Source organism: Daucus carota, chromosome 8, assembly GCF_001625215.2.
Source record: "Daucus carota subsp. sativus chromosome 8, DH1 v3.0, whole genome shotgun sequence".
Lineage (NCBI taxonomy): Eukaryota > Viridiplantae > Streptophyta > Magnoliopsida > Apiales > Apiaceae > Daucus > Daucus carota.
Window position 1 is genome coordinate 7608818 of NC_030388.2, and position 22264 is coordinate 7631081.

The window sequence follows — 22264 nt, forward strand, 5'->3', positions numbered from 1 at the left end:
GTGTTGATGATGTTTATGTCGTATCTCTCTCGCTCCCTCTCCCTCCCTCCCTCCCTCCCTCCCTCCCTCGCTCGCTCGCTCTCTCTCCCTCTCCCCCCTCGCCCCCCCCTCGCCCCCCCCCCCCCCCTCTCTCTCTTTTTATTTTAAATTGTTTTGCTGTTAATATCTTTTGAATGTTGATTATTATGTTTATGTCTTTAGTTTTATCTCTGATTCTTCTGTTACTTCTTTTATCTTGCTTTATGGAGATGTGTTGATACTCACTGACCGAAATTTTGGATTATTTCAGAGGTGAATCTTGATTGTAATTGTTATTCTTTTCTCCCCATCTTCTTAGTAGAATGGTAATTCTCTTTCGCCTCTTATATATCTTAGTACTTCAAATTCTTACGGTCTAAGTGTTTGATTATTACCTGAGAGTTTTTGATATTTTTTGTATTCTGTGATTTTGATATTTGATGATTTTGATGAAGTTGTGTATAGTGACAGTTTTGATGAAGATGGGCATGTGTTTGTTACTTAAAAGGTTCTTATGAGTTGTTCATGCATATATCTAAATTTGACGTCATAGAATACATAACTGTATTCTCTATATGAATGCAGGGACAACTGTCCAGTTATCTTGAAGTCTTATGAGTTATTTGGAATCTCGTGCTCACATACTTCACATAAAGTAACACTTCCTTTGCTTTTTTTTAAATATTATTTCTTCTTAGTTCTTTGCTTGGATCATATCATGCTGAGTTTTTACACCAATCTGGCTGGCACTAAAGGAAAATGGTATGTACAGCATGTTATATAAATATAATCTTCTTATAGAATGTGTTAGCTACATAATTTTTTTGAAACAACAAAGCTGATTATATATTAAGATCAAAGGGATCAGTAAGTTTGTTTGATCTCAAAGTTTTTTTAGTAGTTTATATTATCAGATTGCATTTAGTCTATTTTAAATGTTAATTTTTTTGTTTGGTAGTACATGGTCAATTAGTATTGATGATATAGTACATGGTCATCCCTTTGCTCACCCTCGAGTAAATATATACACCTTACTCGAGTATTTTGTTTCAGGTAAGTGGGCATTTGACCTGCTTTGATAAGGAAACAAAACATATTAACGGTCCTGGTAAGTTGATAGGTTATTTCAAATTTATAGCAGATTTGACACCTTGAATTTGGGCACATCAAGGCTACATGACAAAGATGAAAATCTGCACTCTTCAGAGCATGTTAATGCTGGTAACCTTATCCTTGATCGCCATCAAATATTACGACAATAGCTGCAGTTACTTTGTGTTATTTTATTTCCAGAGACAAGGATGTGTGCATAAGATGTTTCCTAAATTTTCTGAATTTTAGGGGGTGCTACCAAGGAAGTGCCCATTGATGATGCTAGTTATAGCAAATTACAGGGTACTGATTATAAGTGTGCTGAATCACCTGCATCAGAAACCCTGTCTGATATTGAAGATCTTGAGGTTTGTAATTTAGTCACTTTACCTGTGATCTTCCGTTATTGTAGCTTATTCCCTTAGCGCAATGTAATTTGCATGTGAGGTTTGCTGTAACGAGTGCATTTATGTCAAATTGGAGACCATGCATCTAAAAGTTGAAGGAAGATGCAAACGATTCACATTAGATTTCTAAGAATAAATTAAATTACTAAGAGATGGTGAAGGTGCTCCTTCTGATACAAGAATTTAAAGTTCAAATTCACCTCCTCTGCCCTATACTTTACCATTTATTAAATATGAAACAAGAAAGTTGACAAACATAATTAGTTTATTATTTATATTTGTCACCAAATGGAAAATAATTAAATATGCAAAATTGGATAAAGTAGGCAATTTGGGGATTTATCTGATATGCGGTTGCTTCTCTCAAGTTGTCATTCTGCCCTCCCATCTTTATTCTCTTAATATATTGCCCTTTTTAATTTTTTGGGATAAATATGGATTCTAGAATTCATTATACACTTTTTCATCCCCCATACTGTGAGTGTAAGAAGTTATTAACAGGATGCAAGTGTGAGATGATAGTATTATTTTGCATAAATGCGGGCAAAGAACAAAATTATTTAACAGTGAAGCTGAAAACTATCCCTCAACTGTATGATTAAATGTCAAATTCTAAATATGTTGGTAAAGGAATTAATGAATTAGATCAGTAGGGATTTCAGTATGCGTGTCACTATTTCTAAAAATTTAGTTATTGGGGCAATATCGCCTTTTTATTGATCTATGCACAAGGTATTGAAGCCCATGTCGGCATCAGCAAGTTCCAGTAGGGTAATTTTTCTCTGATCATGAGGGAGTCCTTTGAGAGGTGATCTTTTCTCTTTTGGAAACTTTAAGATATTTACTTACCCAGACGTCACTGAATTAAAGGTCAAGTCTGATAGACATAAAGTGCTAATAGTTACTAAAATTCACGTAATGCAAGAACGGGGGATGCTTTATGGTGTCAGTTACGTGACTCCAATTATTGCCGTATTTTCCTGTTTGTCCCTTATTGTAATTAATATATTAGCTAGATGACAATACAAAGACCATTTGCCAACTTAGTTATAATTTTGTTGTTTACTAGTTTAGATTTTCTATTATCAAACTATATCTGGACGGGCTCCATGGCCCATCATCCATATACATTGAATTGTTCCTCACGAATTGTCTTGTTTAGGTAGATAACTACATTCACACTGCAGAGGAGATGCAGTACAAGAAGATCATCTGGGAAGAATTGAATAGAGAATATGTTGAGGTGATATGAAAAAATTTTACCTTTCACTTCAGCATTATCTTACATCTTGTTATTTGCATCAAAGCTTTTCAACTTAGCCATCAGATTTAGACTAGTCAGTGATGAGTTGCATTAGTAGAGAACCAATCTTTCAAATAGTGTTTGGCACCATGAGTGTCATTGCGCGTAATTGCATCTAGGAAACCACGGGTCTTGACTGCACAGGTGACATGGCCCTCACCTAGGTCTCTATAAGCAACAGGTGGGACAAACAAGTTCCAGTCTGCTAAACATAGAATTCTAACCAAATTGGAAAAAATTATTGTACTCTGTTATGCTTGAGCACTTTAGACTTATCACTCAGATAGAAGGGTGCTATGTTTTGCTGGAAAAACAAGCTGAAATTTTTTATTTCTCATTTTTTTATCTTTTCCCCTAGAGTAGACTACTGTCTTAATTCATTGGATTGCTCCTGCATGTTTATGTTTTTTACTTGTTACTGCCTTTTATACTGATGAAATTACTGCCGAATGGATATATAGGAACAACTAGCCAAGGAAGCTGCTGCAGCTGCTGCAAAGGAGGCGTGTGAAGCGCATATGCGGAATTGTCCTGAGGACATGGAGGATGCTAGAAAGCTTGCTGCAGAAGTTGCAGCAGCCATGGAACAATCGAAAAAGGTTAGTTTTGATTATATGAAAGTTAGATATTGATTGTTTAATTGTGATTGTTTGAGTTCCTACAGGGATTTTCGCATAGGCCTAGGCATACTGGCATTTTTTGGAATTGATTTTATTTTTATCAACTTTGTACGAAAACCCTGCATCTTTTCTATGTGATGATTAGTCTCGAAAATTATGGAGATGTCTAACACATCACATTTGCAACCCAAGGCAAAATCATTAAATTCCAATTTCTGACCCAGACACAACTTGTGAATAGTGATTGTTAAATATCTTAACCACCGTAAAAGCTGCAAGTATGAGAATGGAACTATGAATTTCTCAAACAATGGAGGTACTGACTAACATTAAACATATATCTTTTTTATAGGTCTAGGGAACGATTAAAACTTGTGTTGATATGTAACTATAATGAAGTTATACTGCAATCAGTATTTATTTTGATAAATACATATCTTTTTTCATTCGATAGAGTGATACATACCTCATCGAGAATTTTTTTGGATCTGCCTTCGCACCCTGGTCTTGTAATTTTGAAGCTACCCAGTTATGGAGTATGTACTTAACTGGTCCTAGTGATCACTAAATTGGGGGAAACAATATTGTTTACTATTGATTAAAGTAATTTTTCTACCTACCAGTCCTGCAAATCAATCATAGTGGATTTTTCACCCTCACACTATTAGAATTTTCTGAAGTGCAATTGGATCACTCACCTATTATATATTAGGTTTTTTTTAATATTACGGTTTCTATCTCCCTCTAAAAGCATGAGAAAATGCTATTCATCAATTAACCACTACTTGATGACTTCCTTTTACTTAAATCATCATTTGCAGGAAAGACGACAAAAAAGTGCAGCAGAGGCTAAAAATGCAGCTCCTCCTCGAACTGCTGCAGAAGCAACCCGCCAAATGCTAGCCAAGAAGGTACTATGTTAGTTGGTGACCGGAATTATATTATTGAAGTTTGATGTCTTGGGAATGATTGTAGTGTCTGTGTTCATGCAAACCCTGACCAAGTGCAAAGACTTGCAACTCATAACTCATAACGCGAACTTTAGGAGTCATCGTAACAAGTACCATTATATCTACCTATCCAACCAAGGGATGGAAGGGCAGAGGCCTTTGGTGTCCCCTCCAATCAAGAATTGGGGCCTCACAATCACTAGCCAATATGCTTTTCTCTCATGCCTTTATTCGTTCATGGTTCGATATTCTGGTGTCCTAGGCGTAGAGGAACCACACCAATCCATCCCGAACTTGGTGGTTAAACATATTATACATATACAAGTAGTTCGCTGTTTGTTATCTAGCATGCAACACAATGAAACTTAGATTAAATAATATTAAAAAGAAGCCCTATAGATTTCTTTACGTATTCACCCAGGGTCGAGGAATGTTAGTTAACCTACATAGTATTAAGTTTTTATGCAATTTCATTCACTTCCATCCTAATTAATATAAAAAGAAAACTGACAGTGAGTATCATGAAGAAATTCTTTAGGTAATTGATGTATCAATAATTGAAGAAAATTGATGGTGCATACCATCATAAACAAATTATTTAAATAATTGCCTTGAAGTATGCCTACTAACACTTGGGCCAGTAAAATTGCTTCTTTTAAGCTCAGATCAGATTTCTTATTCTGCATATATGAAAATGTGGCAAATTAATATTTGTTACTTTTGTAGCATATAAACATAATTGTAATTGTAATTATATATAATAATTGTAAGTGAAGAAAAGACCAAGAAGTGAAGCGGATAAAATTGAGCAGAAAGTTGCTGAGGGACTATAGCTTTACTCTGCAGGAGTCATGTTTTAGAAGATAGTATTCGGTTGAGGGTTGTTCTTTTCCTAATCGCCACAGAGAAGCTCCTTTTTCTTTATAATACGTTCCCTGAATTAAAAGTTATGAATAATATATCTGAGTTTATAAGGAAACCTGGCTTTGGTGCTTTGCATCTCTGCTACTGGAGTCACCTAATTTAATATTTTTGAGCTAAAGGAATGTATTATATATTAAAAGTTATTGTTTTGTTATGTGGTGAATATTTCTTTTAAATTCAAAGATACTGCATGAGCAGTCTTTATATATTCTAAACCTTAGCTTTCCGTGTGTTTTGTATTGTGCTCCGTGTATTGGGAGATAAGTTGTATCTTGTTGCTAATTTCTTGAAATGTATGCTTCTGTTAACGACTGTCATTAATGTAAGTTGTGAATTCATTTTGCAGAAGCTTGACTCGAAGATCAACTATGATGTGTTGGACGAACTTTTTAATGACTCGGTATGTTGATCATCTCTTTCTGTTTCGGCCCTTTAATATGGCCCAGACATCTAATTTTTTCTCAAACCTCTGACTTCCAAACACGGCCTTCATATCTGTATCTAACCATATGTCTTTTTAAGTTGTAAATATCTGGGCAATTCGCAATTCTCCTGTTTCTGTCGGGCCTTCTATGGCTGACAGATATCATGACATTATTTGAGTTTCATCACCTCCGAATCCTTTGTTTATTGTTACTTTCACTTTTCCCAACAGGTTTCTCCAGATAACAAGAAAAGCCGTCTAAATGATGAGGTGTACGCCAGTGGAACAGAATACGTGAAGCAGAATATGAAGGAAAATGACTCTGAACTGCTTCCAGAAAACGAGAATGAAGGTGGACCAGAGGAATTTTCTGAGGGCTTGCAATATGGTAATGAAGAAGACTACATTGATGATTATGGATATGATGAGGAATATTAGAATGATTGAAATACCTATTTTTTCATCTATAATAAAGTTGGACTTGGACGACAACAAATAGATGGCAGCGAGATTTTAACTGTTGTACATCGTTTCTATATTGCAGCTTTAGTGAATCATCTGAAATTCATTATTTTATGCAAAAGATAATAAATACACCGTTAGAAATGCTCTCTATATTAGTCAAATTTCAGATCTGAGATGACCACAACTATTTGTATTGTTTCAGGTGGCCTTAATTTCTGTAATCTGCACGTGAAAGCATTGTAACAAATCATTATGATAATTTTATTTATTTTTTTGATATTTAACCAAATACATTATTTGCTTCGATCATGTTTCACTATTACTAAGCATGTATCTTATGTTGTGTTTCATGGTTTCTTAGTGTACTAGCGTGGATTTGAATTTTGAACACTGTATTTAACTGATTCAAATTGACATTGCAAATAGCTGATTGACTACATGAGTGGTGACCGGGAGGGCTAAGCATTCGGGAATTTGGTAGCCGAATTGAATTATATATCGATTATAGACAGGGGGAAAATTAATATTGAATGAGAACTAAAATTATTTGGGTTATTATACTCAACTAAATTTTTTATTTCGTTTGAAATGTAGTACTAAATTTTTTTAAAATTATAACGAATTCAAATTACTACATGAAATAATAACAAAATAAATACTATTGACTACAAACACAACTAAATACAAGAGTAACAAACATAACAAGATACACAAGTAACGCCAAGAGCACATATCAAAATCGCCAAGAGCACATATCAAAATCTATATTAGACGGCCGACCAAGCCAAGTTCGACTAAATTAAAAACATGTCGTCAAGTTCGACTAAATTAAAAACATGTCAAAAAAAATATCGACCTCAACTACAAAATAATCTCAACAGAATATGTCAGAAAATATATCGATCTGAACTACAAAATAATCTCAACAAAATTTACAGACCAGATGCAAATCCATTAATTCGATCACCTAAAAATCCATGCAACTTTAACCTATAAGAGCAAAATAATAAAATGATTTTAGATTAATTATTATTTTTTCATTATTTTATTTTTCTCTATTTTATTATATTCACTCCTTTCATTTTTGTTTTAGTTATATTTATTATTTTTTACATTAAATAAATATATATATTACTTTTATAAAATATATATTTTAGCATCCGCTAAATTTTCTATGTTCCTGTGATATTCAGAAAAGACGTTAAAAGCCTAGACTGATTAAGCAAATTAATGCTACAGGCTGGCTATACCTGGTCCCGCCACCAGTACAAAAGCACCTTGTGTCAGAAAAGTTTGAAGTTTGCAGTCTTTTCGAACTGCACTACCAGGAGTGGTTTACTGCTGCTACTTTTTTAAGATATCCGCCTGCGGGGAAAATTTTAGCCCCCTCCTTTGGAATGTTTGATTTTTTAGCATAAAATTTTACAATTTTTTATTATATTGTTAAAATTAATATTCTTTTTATTTTTTAGAAATAAATTAATATTATAAATGAAAAATAAAACTTTTTGTTTTACAATCAAAGAATTAATAAAATGTGTATCAAAAACCAAATAACGTTTATTTCAAAACGAAAAGTATCAAATTAGATTTTGTGGATCAGTGAATTATCATCTCAACTTGAGCACAATAAATCTATAATTTCCAAACCCTGGTAGTTATTATTATATGAGAAAAAAGGAGATGAGATTAACCTGATTTACACTAATTACTTACGTGAGGTTAAACGACAACTGCATCTGTCGTTAACTCTTCTTTTTTTGCCAAAATTGAAAATACCTCTGTACGCGCTGCATCTTCATACATCAAGTAAATCAGTTTTTGTTTCTCTTTGTAACATTATCATCTAAAAAGGTCCTTCACCAATTTCAGGATGTCACCAACAATCTCTCCATGAACAGATGCCATCGGTAAAGTGGTGGTATCAGCTTTCTCTCCAACATCAGAATTATTTCCCTTCCAAAAAATTTGAAAACATATATGCCAAACTCATGGCTATCACCGCAAGCTCTTCAATTTTTGTTAATTTTTATTGGAGTGCATATAAGCCTGAACTATTATAATTTTAATATACATGATTTCCCCGCCTGAGCTGTTGTGTGTATTGTATCAATTCATTCAATATAATCTAAATTCCTGCTAACATAACTACCCACTTTTAATGTCTAATATGGTCTTTTTCCACTTATTTGGGTTGACCCATTTGTCATGGATACTACCCATTCCGTGTACGGACTTTTCTTGCTTCAGTTATTGCCCGGTGGTTAATTAAATCCTAAATTATAGCAATCATGTTAGTGGCACGCGGGTAAAGAAAATTCGAATTTTTGTTTGCTCTCCTCACACCGTAGAACCGTGATCTGCTTTTCCCACCGCATCATTTTCCTTCTTCTCCGACCTGCGTTGTCGACGGACCCGACCCGGTAGTTAACCTCCTACAGATATGGCAGCGTTCTTTTTTCTCCTCTCTTTTCCAAACGTGCTTACTTCTCGGATTAAACTACTCTCATCACACCATCATTCTGTTTAGACACCGATCCATTGTCGAAGATACTAAGCGCCAGATTACCAAATCCCGGTTCTGGTGATCATATCTGTTTTACAAGCACACAACTTAAACACAATAATCATCTTTGACATATCCTGATATTCAAGTTTTTGCACAACCTTGAAACTGGGAAAAAGAGAAGATATAATAAATTTGGTGAGTCTTTGTCTACTTTAATGGTTAAATATTCTTTAATTTGTATATATATTGTTATTTCAAATTCACGATTTCCAAGTGTTTGATTAAAGGTCTGATAGAGTTTTTTGACTTATATCTTCAAGTTTATGTTCTTTAATGTGGTGATTTTAAATGTACAGTGACATTCTAAAAAACGATGAAGGGGATTGGGTCATGGACGTGTGTTGATGCTAAGGATGCCGAAAAACAAGTCAGCATAAAAAACGATGAAGGGGATCAGGTCATTTTTCGATCCGTTATGATTAAGATCAATTCAAGTATTTGCCAAATTACATTGATTCATCGCGCCGCAATCATTCATGAGTTCAAGGTGATTCCTGAATTTTTTTATATAATTTTTTCGACATTTCCTAGTGTGATTAATGCTACTTTGTAAATTGGATGAATATATTGGCAGTAGTGAGTTGTGATGGATTTTTTCTTGGTTGTTCATAGGTCACGGTTGTGGTGCGACAGTTGTGGATCGAATCGTGATACCCAGACTCTTGATGATGGCAGAGCGTGAGTTTTGTATCTATGTGTATTTGTGCGTGTAGTATTTGTATATTGTATGACAAGGAGTTTATTCACTATGTAGTGGCATTAGGAATTATGATGGTAGTGCGTTTATGTTATTTGGAGTTGTGCTGCATTGTTTCTTATCTGTTTGTCAGTTGACTCCCCCTCCCCCTATGTATGCTATGGTGCAATGTACACTATGAAAATATACTTCTTTTATGAGTTTCTTTATGCGTTTATAAGGTGTAAGGTGTTTTTTCTTTTCGTTTTTCTCAGATGCTGTAGTTTCTGTGGGAAACTTCTCGTTGAGGATAATTATTCGGAAGAAGTTACATTTGCTAAAGATGCCGGAGGACAGGTTTGAATGTCGTCTTTATAGCTAATGTTGTTCTACATAGGTAGCAAGAAGTCATAATCCTTGATATAGTTGATTCTGTAGCAGGGGACTGGAATCAGTACGAAGTTAAGATGAACTGTCCAATTTAAAATTTTTGGGGCATATATTATTGTTTTTGTTGCATGTTGGCGCTTGAAATTTATTGTTGGACAGGCTTTGGACATTAATAGGATTGGTTAGGTGTACCTTATAGCAAGAATCTGCAACAAAAAAAAAAGAAGTAGCCTTTTTGTGGGAATAAACTTTTTTGGGTTTTTTTTCCCCTGCTCTATTATTTCACTTGCCTACCATTCAGAGAATACTTCATATGGTTAGAATATGTTACGCATTAGATCATATTTATTTCAAAATATATATCATCTGTTTTCATATTTCTCTTTCTATCTCAAGAAAATTAAGCGTGATGCATAAAAAATAGGCATATATAAATATAGCTAGTTCTTTTGATGTTCAGAGTCGAGCACAAGGAACACTGAATAGACTTGCCAGTGGTTACTCTGCTTCACGAGACAGGACATTAGACGGAGGTGAGTTATTGCTGTGCTCCCCACATCTTGTGTAATACACATATAATTATTTAAACAATTACTACAAGTACTCTCTGATTTACAAGGCCTATGGTTAAAAAATTGGAAACACTTTCCTTGGTTAACCTCGGAGAGATACATTCTCATAATAGTTATAGTACACACTACACTCGCTGTTAATAAATATATGTATTTGTTATAACTTAAATTAGATGATCATCTCCTTTGGATAATATAAGACTATAAGAGTCAGTGTTATTAAAAGCGCATATGCAAATGCATATGCGAGATGCGATGCGATGTGCACCTGAAGCGCTTCGCTTCGGAGAATGCATATGCGAATGCATATATCATTTATATATGTATATTTATTTGTCTTCGAAGAATCCGCGCATTTCGCATTGCGCGGTGCGCTTATGCTCTGGGGGTTTTCGCGCTTCTGTGCGCATATCGCATTTAATAACACTGATAAGAGTAATTCCTTGTGCATATGCGGTTACAACATACTACATTTAAGTGTCTAAGCTCCTTCTATCTGCAGATGTTTCCTTTTTCTGTTTTGTTAGTATCTGAAACTTCTACCCACTGAAGGAAGCTTCTTAAAATTTTCCCTTTGAATTAACAAAGAAAAACAAAAGATGATGTTCCTTTCAAGAGTGTTTTGAAATCTGCTTTAATTTTGAGTCCCTACACCAAAAAATCTTTATAGTGACCAGAAAACAGAATACAGTCGTCTTTGTCCTTAACTCACTCACCTTTACAGCTTATGAGGATATGCAATGGATGCTTTCATCAGTGTTCAATGATGATGACTCTAACGTACTTCGACGAGCAAGAAACTTCTATAGAGTATGGCTATCGGATGTTAGCTTATTTATTGCTGGTAGTTGTTATCTGTCAAGTTTAACTTTTTTGGGTTGTCTACCTTTGAAGATAGCACTGGAGAGGAATTTCACAAAAGGACGTCCAAAGCATCTTGTTGAGGCAGCTTGTCTTTATGTTGCCTGTCGGTAAGGAATAATGTTTCCAAGCCAATGCTATTTGACCTGTTAACTTTAAGTTTCTGGTTTTTGAACTTCATGTGTAGGACATCAGAGCCTGATCCTAAGCCGTATCTTCTAATTGAATTTGCAGAGTTCTTGGGTAGAAATGTGTATGTATATTTTTTTGCAAGAATATATGTATCTTGTTCTGTAAATCTTGTTCGAATGCAGCCTCTCCTTTGTGGGCATCTTTTCATGTTCATATGCATATGTTTGAAAGAGAGAGTGTAAGTTGATGTTAACTAATGTGTAAAAAAAAACATTTTGCAGATACGAGCTGGGTGCTGTATATTTGACGCTTGTTCAACAGTTAAGCCTTCAAGATGTTCAGTCTATTCAGAAAGCAGTTGATCCAAGTCTTTTCATTCATCGGTTTGCAAATAGTAATTTTTCTGCATTTTATCACTCTTATTGTGTTTGGAGACAAATCTATTGAATTGCTTTGGTGATACATCTGTCAGTTTTTTGATAAATGATTTACTAAATTTTCAACATTTATGGTTGGAATTTATGTTTAATTTAGTAATATGTGTATTTTGCATCTTCCGGTTACTCCAGTAGCTAGCTTTGTCTACAGAGAGTGTGAAGTGTCTTGCCTTATGACCAAAAAGTGGAGAATAGTGGAGTACACAAACAAAGATATTTTATATGTATCATTAGATTCTTTAAGTGTATCTACTAAAGAGAAAGTTGATGACTTTGTCAAATTAGCAATTTTGTTTTGCTTATAAGAAAGTTGGTTCTAATGTGTGTGTGTGTGTGTGTGTATTATATATATAAATTTTTTAGACTTTTTAATTCCTGTTCAGGCATTGTATTCTCCTACATATTTGTTAGCTTTTAGAATTAAAAATTAAATACTTGAGAATCTCTTATAATGGCTTGCAATCTTTAAATTTTTTTACCCTCTGGTCGGGTAACCTATTATAGTAGCTCTTTTTGGTATAATCACCCTAGGACATTTGTCACAAGTTCCATATATAAATGATTTTGTAATCTGATTGGTAATGCGTATTGTAGGGTTGTTAGGACAGACCGATGTCAATGTTGAAACGACTGCACTTAAAATTATTGCTAGCATGAAGCGTGACTGGATGCAGGTATCTTATGTTAATTTCTACATCAGTTGATAAAATTTGAGATTTTAAGTGTATGGACTTCAGTTCAATCTTTTGGTTGAGTTCAATAACATACTTTCAGACGGGAAGAAAACCGAGTGGGCTATGTGGCGCAGCATTATACATATCAGCAATTTCACATGGCTATAGTTATACTAAATCACACATTGTAAGCATAAATCGTTCCTTCATTTGATGTCCTTGAATGTCAGTCATTATGTTTTTGTAATCGTGTATTTTTTAGTTATCTCCAGCATCTTCTTCCGTTAAATATCTACATCTAAGTTTAGCGTTTCTCTCTTAGTCCACTAGAGTGTTTTTCATTTTAAATGTTGGTTTTCCCAGGTAAAAGTTGTTCACATCTGTGAAGCAACATTGACGAAGCGATTAATCGAGTTTGAAAATACAGAATCAGGAAGCCTGACGGTATGTTTGTTGTACCTCACTATTGTATATGTATCATGGGAAATTTTTGATTGTTTTGTAATATATATCTTTAGACACGAGTAATATGTGTTCGGATTCTAGTTAACAAGAATAAACAAACATAAACACTAACTAGATCATAAGAAGACCTCTTATTCTGATTTTGGGGATCAATCATCTAATTGAATTTGACAGGCAGACAGACTTTAGAGAGCATAAAAACATAATCAACATGGTTACAAGTACAACCTAGTATTCATTAGCAATTCACTCAACTATCTCTGATTAAAGTTGAATAAGGCTTCTAGTAACTAATACTTGTCGACTTTGCCCACCTTTCATTAAGTAAATAATTCTCTATTTAGGCCCTGGCATAATCAACTAGGTCCAATACTGATCCTGATCTATGCTCTCATGGACCTACTGTAATTCGGAACTCCCGTTACAGATATCGTTTTGGGAAGAATGGAACTTCAGTGTTTCCAGAAGACCCTAGAGTCCTATCCAGCCTTGATCCTCTAACTGCAGTGTGAACGAAGTTGTGATTGAAAACTGTTGAAGTTTCTCATTAGCAGCTTTTCTTGAAACACCAACAAATTATGTTGAACCTCAATTACTTTCTCTACAGATGCAGGCACCGTTGATTTCGGCTTATCTTCATCTGCATCTGCTGATTTGTAATAGTTACTTACTGATGAAACTAAGGTTGTCGTCTTGGACCAACATATTCGATATCTGCATATTCCATTCCTTGTTTTGGAAACCGAAGAAAAAAAGTTGAAAATCTGTATTATGGTTGTCCTGTGGGTCGACTAGTCGATTAAGCGATGAAGGTTTTATTATTAGATTAATACATTGGTGTTTTTTCACTTTCTTTTGTGAGAGGAGTATTATTGAACCCTAATCAGCCCCAGCCCCCACCCCCCATCAAGTCAGAGAGTAAACGATTAAAGAAAAGAGTAAATACCAAGAATAATCGCGAGATCTAACTGATTATTATCTTTTAGGATCAGCATTTTATGAAATGCCTGCTGTAGCCAAATTAGGAGGTAGCATTAGTTGCAAACGTACACAATTTTAGAACAACTGAAATATTAGATGCAATAGAAGGTTCTTAAAATGATAAGCAGAGGACAGTTGTTTGTGATCAGGATGCGCAACGAACCTAATATATACCCGTTTCGTGTATCCGTTTTCATACCCCGTTTTATGTAACACTGATTTGGACCTTAAGCTCTAGGGGAGTGATGATTTTTTAATAAGCTTTGCTATTCCCTTTCTTGTAATGGTTTTGTGGTGGGACTGCCGTCACTTCTCCTTAATAGTATATCTGATGACATCAATATTTTGGAGCAGTAGTAGTTCTGTGTCTGTCTGTTCCACTCTTCAAAAGAAAAAAACAGAATGATTGTATATGACCAAAGTGTAATTCTTCGTTTACCTCTCTTATATATTTGCTTTGTGCACAGATTGATGAGTTCACCCAAAAAGCAGAAAAACATGAAGCGGAGCTTAGGTCACTGGGCCAAACCACCACTGGCATCAAATCCTCCGATAAGAGTGAAGTTCTTTGTAAGCACAAGGGTGAACTGACTTTTGCTCATGGACTCTGTCGAGAATGTTATGCAGAAGTAACTCCTTACTTTTGATTTCAGTTGAGAAGAATTTGGTTTTGAACTTTCTTGTTCATGCTCTGCTGATTGTTACAGTTCATGAATTTTTCTGGAGGATTGGATGGAGAATCAGAACCTCCAGCTTTTCAGCGCGCACAACATGAAAGAATGGAGAAAGAGTATGCTGAGAAAAACGCTGTTGACTCGAGTTGTGATCACATGGCTATCCAGGGGCAGAACAGTAACTATGTAAAAGTACCTACCACAATTCTCTCTCTATTCAAGTGATACTTTAATAACACCGGGAAATGACGCTATTTTAAAATATATATATATATTTATCATTTTCGAAGTGATCTATGTACATGTGCATTTCTTGAATTGCACTTTCATGCCAAGTCTGGTGGGCCATCGAGCACACAATTGCACTGTCATGCTAAGTCTGGCGGCATGTACGCACAGTCGCACACACACATACATGTTTATGTGCTCATTATTGAAGCATATATCACATGGAAGTTGAAGATACAAGTAATGATGTATATAGATCAGTGAAGTTGTGTATAAGCTACGTTTCTCGCACTCAAGTATGGAGTGCCAGATATTATATGAATCAGAGTCCTTACTTGATATCCTTGTGTTGGACACGGGTAATAAAGCATTGGGGGCTTAAGTTTGCACTATTGATAAATGTTTAAAGTATGTTGGTATGAACTATGAAGTTTACGCTGGGGTTTGTGTTATCTCCTAAAATATGGTTGTGGACTCCCTTTTACCTGATTGGCATCTAGTGTTTTCTTCTGCCAATGTGCACTAGAAAAGATATATTCACTTACTCCCTCCGTCCCACTCATTTCTATACAGTTATTTTGCATGTTTGGCACGCATTCTAAGGTTTCTGTAAAGTATAGTTCTATAACTTATAATTAAATTATTTTTTTCCTGAATATTTTAATATTAAATTTTTATTCAAAAGAAAAAAAAAAATAATTTATGAAACTATATTTAATAAGAGCCTTAAAGTGTGTGCCGAGCCCTGTGTCCCAGATGTATACAATTCAGTGGAACTGAGTGAGTATGACTTATCTTTGAGTTCCATTCCTCATCCAGTCTAGCTCCACAAGAGTAAATTTATAGTTTTCTACAGGTTATTGTGTTGTTTACATAATGTAAAATGATGTGGGAACCCTTCTATGTCAATCAGGAAAATCTCTTGTTCTTGTTCAAGTTCAGTTTTAATTCACATGCTTGTATCTGATCTGTTTGGTTTTAAAAAAGGTTTTGATGTTCTTAATAATGATAATTATACGACTATTATAGACAAAAAAAGTTTCATGAAGACCTTCAATTGAGTAATCATGTATTTCATTATGTATTAATGTTCAGAGAACTTAATTTCTTTTGTAATTATTTTTCGTTGATTTTTTCCCCCATTTTTATCTAGTATGATAAAAGATCAGAGATCCCAGGGGAAAGTAGAGATGAAAATCTGCACTCTTCAGAGCATGTTAATGCTGGTAACCTTATCCTTGATCGCCATCAAATATTACGACAATAGCTGCAGTTACTTTGTGTTATTTTATTTCCAGAGACAAGGATGTGTGCATAAGATGTTTCCTAAATTTTCTGAATTTTAGGGGGTGCTACCAAGGAAGTGCCCATTGATGATGCTAGTTATAGCAAATTACAGGGTGCTGATTATATTAGTGCTGAATCACCTGCATCAGAAACCCTGTCTGATATTGAAGATCTTGAGGTTTGTAATTTAGTCACTTTACCTGTGATCTTCCGTTATTGTAGCTTATTCCCTTAGCGCAATGTAATTTGCATGTGAGGTTTGCTGTAACGAGTGCATTTATGTCAAATTGGAGACCATGCATCTAAAAGTTGAAGGAAGATGCAAACGATTCACATTAGATTTCTAAGAATAAATTAAATTACTAAGAGATGGTGAAGGTGCTCCTTCTGATACAAGAATTTAAAGTTCAAATTCACCTCCTCTGCCCTATACTTTACCATTTATTAAATATGAAACAAGAAAGTTGACAAACATAATTAGTTTATTATTTATATTTGTCACCAAATGGAAAATAATTAAATATGCAAAATTGGATAAAGTAGGCAATTTGGGGATTTATCTGATATGCGGTTGCTTCTCTCAATTTGGGGATTTATCTTTATTCTCTTAATATATTGCCCTTTTTAATTTTTTGGGATAAATATGGATTCTAGAATTCATTATACACTTTTTCATCCCCCATACTGTGAGTGTAAGAAGTTATTAACAGGATGCAAGTGTGAGATGATAGTATTATTTTGCATAAATGCGGGCAAAGAACAAAATTATTCAACAGTGAAGCTGAAAACTATCCCTCAACTGTATGATTAAATGTCAAATTCTAAATAGGTTGGTAAAGGAATTAATGAATTAGATCAGTAGGGATTTCAGTATGCGTGTCACTATTTCTAAAAATTTAGTTATTGGGGCAATATCGCCTTTTATTGATCTATGCACAAGGTATTGAAGCCCATGTCGGCATCAGCAAGTTCCAGTAGGGTAATTTTTCTCTGATCATGAGGGAGTCCTTTGAGAGGTGATCTTTTCTCTTTTGGAAACTTTAAGATATTTACTTACCCAGACGTCACTGAATTAAAGGTCAAGTCTGATAGACATAAAGTGCTAATAGTTACTAAAATTCACGTAATGCAAGAACGGGGGATGCTTTATGGTGTCAGTTACGTGACTCCAATTATTGCCGTATTTTCCTGTTTGTCCCTTATTGTAATTAATATATTAGATGACAATACAAAGACCATTTGCCAACTTAGTTATAATTTTGTTGTTTACTAGTTTAGATTTTCTATTATCAAACTATATCTGGACGGGCTCCATGGCCCATCATCCATATACATTGAATTGTTCCTCACGAATTGTCTTGTTTAGGTAGATAACTACATTCACACTGCAGAGGAGATGCAGTACAAGAAGATCATCTGGGAAGAATTGAATAGAGAATATGTTGAGGTGATATGAAAAAATTTTACCTTTCACTTCAGCATTATCTTACATCTTGTTATTTGCATCAAAGCTTTTCAACTTAGCCATCAGATTTAGACTAGTCAGTGATGAGTTGCATTAGTAGAGAACCAATCTTTCAAATAGTGTTTGGCACCATGAGTGTCATTGCGCGTAATTGCATCTAGGAAACCACGGGTCTTGACTGCACAGGTGACATGGCCCTCACCTAGGTCTCTATAAGCAACAGGTGGGACAAACAAGTTCCAGTCTGCTAAACATAGAATTCTAACCAAATTGGAAAAAATTATTGTACTCTGTTATGCTTGAGCACTTTAGACTTATCACTCGGATAGAAGGGTGCTATGTTTTGCTGGAAAAACAAGCTGAAATTTTTTATTTCTCATTTTTTTATCTTTTCCCCTAGAGGAGACTACTGTCTTAATTCATTGGATTGCTCCTGCATGTTTATGTTTTTTACTTGTTACTGCCTTTTATACTGATGAAATTACTGCCGAATGGATATATAGGAACAACTAGCCAAGGAAGCTGCTGCAGCTGCTGCAAAGGAGGCGTGTGAAGCGCATATGCGGAATTGTCCTGAGGACATGGAGGATGCTAGAAAGCTTGCTGCAGAAGTTGCAGCAGCCATGGAACAATCGAAAAAGGTTAGTTTTGATTATATGAAAGTTAGATATTGATTGTTTAATTGTGATTGTTTGAGTTCCTACAGGGATTTTCGCATAGGCCTAGGCATACTGGCATTTTTTGGAATTGATTTTATTTTATCAACTTTGTACGAAAACCCTGCATCTTTTCTATGTGATGATTAGTCTCGAAAATTATGGAGATGTCTAACACATCACATTTGCAACCCAAGGCAAAATCATTAAATTCCAATTTCTGACCCAGACACAACTTGTGAATAGTGATTGTTAAATATCTTAACCACCGTAAAAGCTGCAAGTATGAGAATGGAACTATGAATTTCTCAAACAATGGAGGTACTGACTAACATTAAACATATATCTTTTTATAGGTCTAGGGAACGATTAAAACTTGTGTTGATATGTAACTATAATGAAGTTATACTGCAATCAGTATTTATTTTGATAAATACATATCTTTTTTCATTCGATAGAGTGATACATACCTCATCGAGAATTTTTTTGGATCTGCCTTCGCACCCTGGTCTTGTAATTTTGAAGCTACCCAGTTATGGAGTATGTACTTAACTGGTCCTAGTGATCACTAAATTGGGGGAAACAATATTGTTTACTATTGATTAAAGTAATTTTTCTACCTACCAGTCCTGCAAATCAATCATAGTGGATTTTTCACCCTCACACTATTAGAATTTTCTGAAGTGCAATTGGATCACTCACCTATTATATATTAGGTTTTTTTTTAATATTACGGTTTCTATCTCCCTCTAAAAGCATGAGAAAATGCTATTCATCAATTAACCACTACTTGATGACTTCCTTTTACTTAAATCATCATTTGCAGGAAAGACGACAAAAAAGAGCAGCAGAGGCTAAAAATGCAGCTCCTCCTCGAACTGCTGCAGAAGCAACCCGCCAAATGCTAGCCAAGAAGGTACTATGTTAGTTGGTGACCGGAATTATATTATTGAAGTTTGATGTCTTGGGAATGATTGTAGTGTCTGTGTTCATGCAAACCCTGACCAAGTGCAAAGACTTGCAACTCATAACTCATAACGCGAACTTTAGGAGTCATCGTAACAAGTACCATTATATCTACCTATCCAACCAAGGGATGGAAGGGCAGAGGCCTTTGGTGTCCCCTCCAATCAAGAATTGGGGCCTCACAATCACTAGCCAATATGCTTTTCTCTCATGCCTTTATTCGTTCATGGTTCGATATTCTGGTGTCCTAGGCGTAGAGGAACCACACCAATCCATCCCGAACTTGGTGGTTAAACATATTATACATATACAAGTAGTTCGCTGTTTGTTATCTAGCATGCAACACAATGAAACTTAGATTAAATAATATTAAAAGAAGCCCTATAGATTTCTTTACGTATTCACCCAGGGTCGAGGAATGTTAGTTAACCTACATAGTATTAAGTTTTTATGCAATTTCATTCACTTCCATCCTAATTAATATAAAAAGAAAACTGACAGTGAGTATCATGAAGAAATTCTTTAGGTAATTGATGTATCAATAATTGAAGAAAATTGATGGTGCGTACCATCATAAACAAATTATTTAAATAATTGCCTTGAAGTATGCCTACTAACACTTGGGCCAGTAAAATTGCTTCTTTTAAGCTCAGATCAGATTTCTTATTCTGCATATATGAAAATGTGGCAAATTAATATTTGTTACTTTTGTAGCATATAAACATAATTGTAATTGTAATTATATATAATAATTGTAAGTGAAGAAAAGACCAAGAAGTGAAGCGGATAAAATTGAGCAGAAAGTTGCTGAGGGACTATAGCTTTACTCTGCAGGAGTCATGTTTTAGAAGATAGTATTCGGTTGAGGGTTGTTCTTTTCCTAATCGCCACAGAGAAGCTCCTTTTTCTTTATAATACGTTCCCTGAATTAAAAGTTATGAATAATATATCTGAGTTTATAAGGAAACCTGGCTTTGGTGCTTTGCATCTCTGCTACTGGAGTCACCTAATTTAATATTTTTGAGCTAAAGGAATGTATTATATATTAAAAGTTATTGTTTTGTTATGTGGTGAATATTTCTTTTAAATTCAAAGATACTGCATGAGCAGTCTTTATATATTCTAAACCTTAGCTTTCCGTGTGTGTTGTATTGTGCTCCGTGTATTGGGAGATAAGTTGTATCTTGTTGCTAATTTCTTGAAATGTATGCTTCTGTTAACGACTGTCATTAATGTAAGTTGTGAATTCATTTTGCAGAAGCTTGACTCGAAGATCAACTATGATGTGTTGGACGAACTTTTAATGACTCGGTATGTTGATCATCTCTTTCTGTTTCGGCCCTTTAATATGGCCCAGACATCTAATTTTTTCTCAAACCTCTGACTTCCAAACACGGCCTTCATATCTGTATCTAACCATATGTCTTTTTAAGTTGTAAATATCTGGGCAATTCGCAATTCTCCTGTTTCTGTCGGGCCTTCTATGGCTGACAGATATCATGACATTATTTGAGTTTCATCACCTCCGAATCCTTTGTTTATTGTTACTTTCACTTTTCCCAACAGGTTTCTCCAGATAACAAGAAAAGCCGTCTAAATGATGAGGTGTACGCCAGTGGAACAGAATACGTGAAGCAGAATATGAAGGAAAATGACTCTGAACTGCTTCCAGAAAACGAGAATGAAGGTGGACCAGAGGAATTTTCTGAGGGCTTGCAATATGGTAATGAAGAAGACTACATTGATGATTATGGATATGATGAGGAATATTAGAATGATTGAAATACCTATTTTTTCATCTATAATAAAGTTGGACTTGGACGACAACAAATAGATGGCAGCGAGATTTTAACTGTTGTACATCGTTTCTATATTGCAGCTTTAGTGAATCATCTGAAATTCATTATTTTATGCAAAAGATAATAAATACACCGTTAGAAATGCTCTCTATATTAGTCAAATTTCAGATCTGAGATGACCACAACTATTTGTATTGTTTCAGGTGGCCTTAATTTCTGTAATCTGCACGTGAAAGCATTGTAACAAATCATTATGATAATTTTATTTATTTTTTTGATATTTAACAAATACATTATTTGCTTCGATCATGTTTCACTATTACTAAGCATGTATCTTATGTTGTGTTTCATGGTTTCTTAGTGTACTAGCGTGGATTTGAATTTTGAACACTGTATTTAACTGATTCAAATTGACATTGCAAATAGCTGATTGACTACATGAGTGGTGACCGGGAGGCTAAGCATTCGGGAATTTGGTAGCCGAATTGAATTATATATCGATTATAGACAGGGGGAAAATTAATATTGAATGAGAACTAAAATTATTTGGGTTATTATACTCAACTAAATTTTTTATTTCGTTTGAAATGTAGTACTAAATTTTTTTAAAATTATAACGAATTCAAATTACTACATGAAATAATAACAAAATAAATACTATTGACTACAAACACAACTAAATACAAGAGTAACAAACATAATAACAAGATACACAAGTAACGCCAAGAGCACATATCAAAATCGCCAAGAGCACATATCAAAATCTATATTAGACGGCCGACCAAGCCAAGTTCGATTAAATTAAAAACATGTCGTCAAGTTCGACTAAATTAAAAACATGTCAAAAAAATATCGACCTCAACTACAAAATAATCTCAACAGAATATGTCAGAAAATATATCGATCTGAACTACAAAATAATCTCAACAAAATTTACAGACCAGATGCAAATCCATTAATTCGATCACCTAAAAATCCATGCAACTTTAACCTATAAGAGCAAATAATAAAATGATTTTAGATTAATTATTATTTTTCATTATTTTATTTTTCTCTATTTTATTATATTCACTCCTTTCATTTTTGTTTTAGTTATATTTATTATTTTTTACATTAAATAAATATATATATTACTTTTATAAAATATATATTTTAGCATCCGCTAAATTTTCTATGTTCCTGTGATATTCAGAAAAGACGTTAAAAGCCTAGACTGATTAAGCAAATTA

General features: G+C 34.4%; 2 protein-coding genes across 6 annotated transcripts; both read left to right on the forward strand.

Moving 5' to 3' along the window:
- Nucleotides 1-143: 143 nt before the first annotated feature.
- LOC135148224 (uncharacterized) lies at nucleotides 144-6507 on the forward strand. Of its 2 annotated transcripts, XM_064082510.1 has the most exons (10): nucleotides 144-344; nucleotides 474-526; nucleotides 604-780; nucleotides 1157-1239; nucleotides 1360-1478; nucleotides 2680-2760; nucleotides 3282-3419; nucleotides 4262-4351; nucleotides 5661-5714; nucleotides 5970-6507. In XM_064082510.1, exons 1-10 carry the CDS (start codon nucleotides 342-344, stop codon nucleotides 6174-6176), a joined length of 1005 nt encoding a protein of 334 aa, XP_063938580.1. In that variant the 5' UTR covers nucleotides 144-341; the 3' UTR covers nucleotides 6177-6507. The 2 variants fall into 2 exon arrangements, with proteins under 2 accessions (XP_063938580.1, XP_063938579.1); XM_064082509.1 differs by having other exon boundaries at nucleotides 144-526.
- Nucleotides 6508-8448: 1941 nt separating this feature from the next.
- LOC135148223 (uncharacterized) lies at nucleotides 8449-21324 on the forward strand. Of its 4 annotated transcripts, none has more exons than XM_064082507.1 (21): nucleotides 8449-8907; nucleotides 9069-9259; nucleotides 9385-9450; nucleotides 9724-9805; nucleotides 10299-10371; nucleotides 11135-11220; nucleotides 11309-11381; nucleotides 11506-11524; nucleotides 11685-11797; nucleotides 12435-12514; nucleotides 12615-12701; nucleotides 12878-12958; nucleotides 14428-14589; nucleotides 14668-14826; nucleotides 16016-16088; nucleotides 16209-16327; nucleotides 17516-17596; nucleotides 18118-18255; nucleotides 19097-19186; nucleotides 20495-20547; nucleotides 20803-21324. In XM_064082507.1, the coding sequence occupies exons 2-21, from the start codon at nucleotides 9249-9251 to the stop codon at nucleotides 20831-20833; spliced, it is 1677 nt and encodes a 558-aa protein (XP_063938577.1). In that variant the 5' UTR covers nucleotides 8449-8907; nucleotides 9069-9248; the 3' UTR covers nucleotides 20834-21324. The 4 variants fall into 4 exon arrangements, with proteins under 4 accessions (XP_063938577.1, XP_063938576.1, XP_063938578.1 ...); XM_064082506.1 differs by having other exon boundaries at nucleotides 8450-8907; nucleotides 11305-11381; nucleotides 11459-11524; nucleotides 14668-14820; XM_064082505.1 differs by having other exon boundaries at nucleotides 8451-8907; nucleotides 11305-11381; nucleotides 11459-11524.
- Nucleotides 21325-22264: the final 940 nt, after the last annotated feature.

Bases quoted from the DNA above. Each gene is read 5' to 3' on its own strand.
- LOC135148224 (XM_064082509.1), top strand. From the start codon at position 459: ATGATTTTGATGAAGTTGTGTATAGTGACAGTTTTGATGAAGATGGGC. The intron at 1,240-1,359 runs GTAACCTTATCC...TCTGAATTTTAG, and splicing joins TTCAGAGCATGTTAATGCTG to GGGGTGCTACCAAGGAAGTG. The intron at 4,352-5,660 runs GTACTATGTTAG...TTCATTTTGCAG, and splicing joins GCCAAATGCTAGCCAAGAAG to AAGCTTGACTCGAAGATCAA.
- LOC135148223 (XM_064082505.1), top strand. The intron at 10,372-11,134 runs GTGAGTTATTGC...TCACCTTTACAG, and splicing joins AGACAGGACATTAGACGGAG to CTTATGAGGATATGCAATGG. The intron at 20,548-20,802 runs GTATGTTGATCA...TTTTCCCAACAG, and splicing joins GACGAACTTTTAATGACTCG to GTTTCTCCAGATAACAAGAA.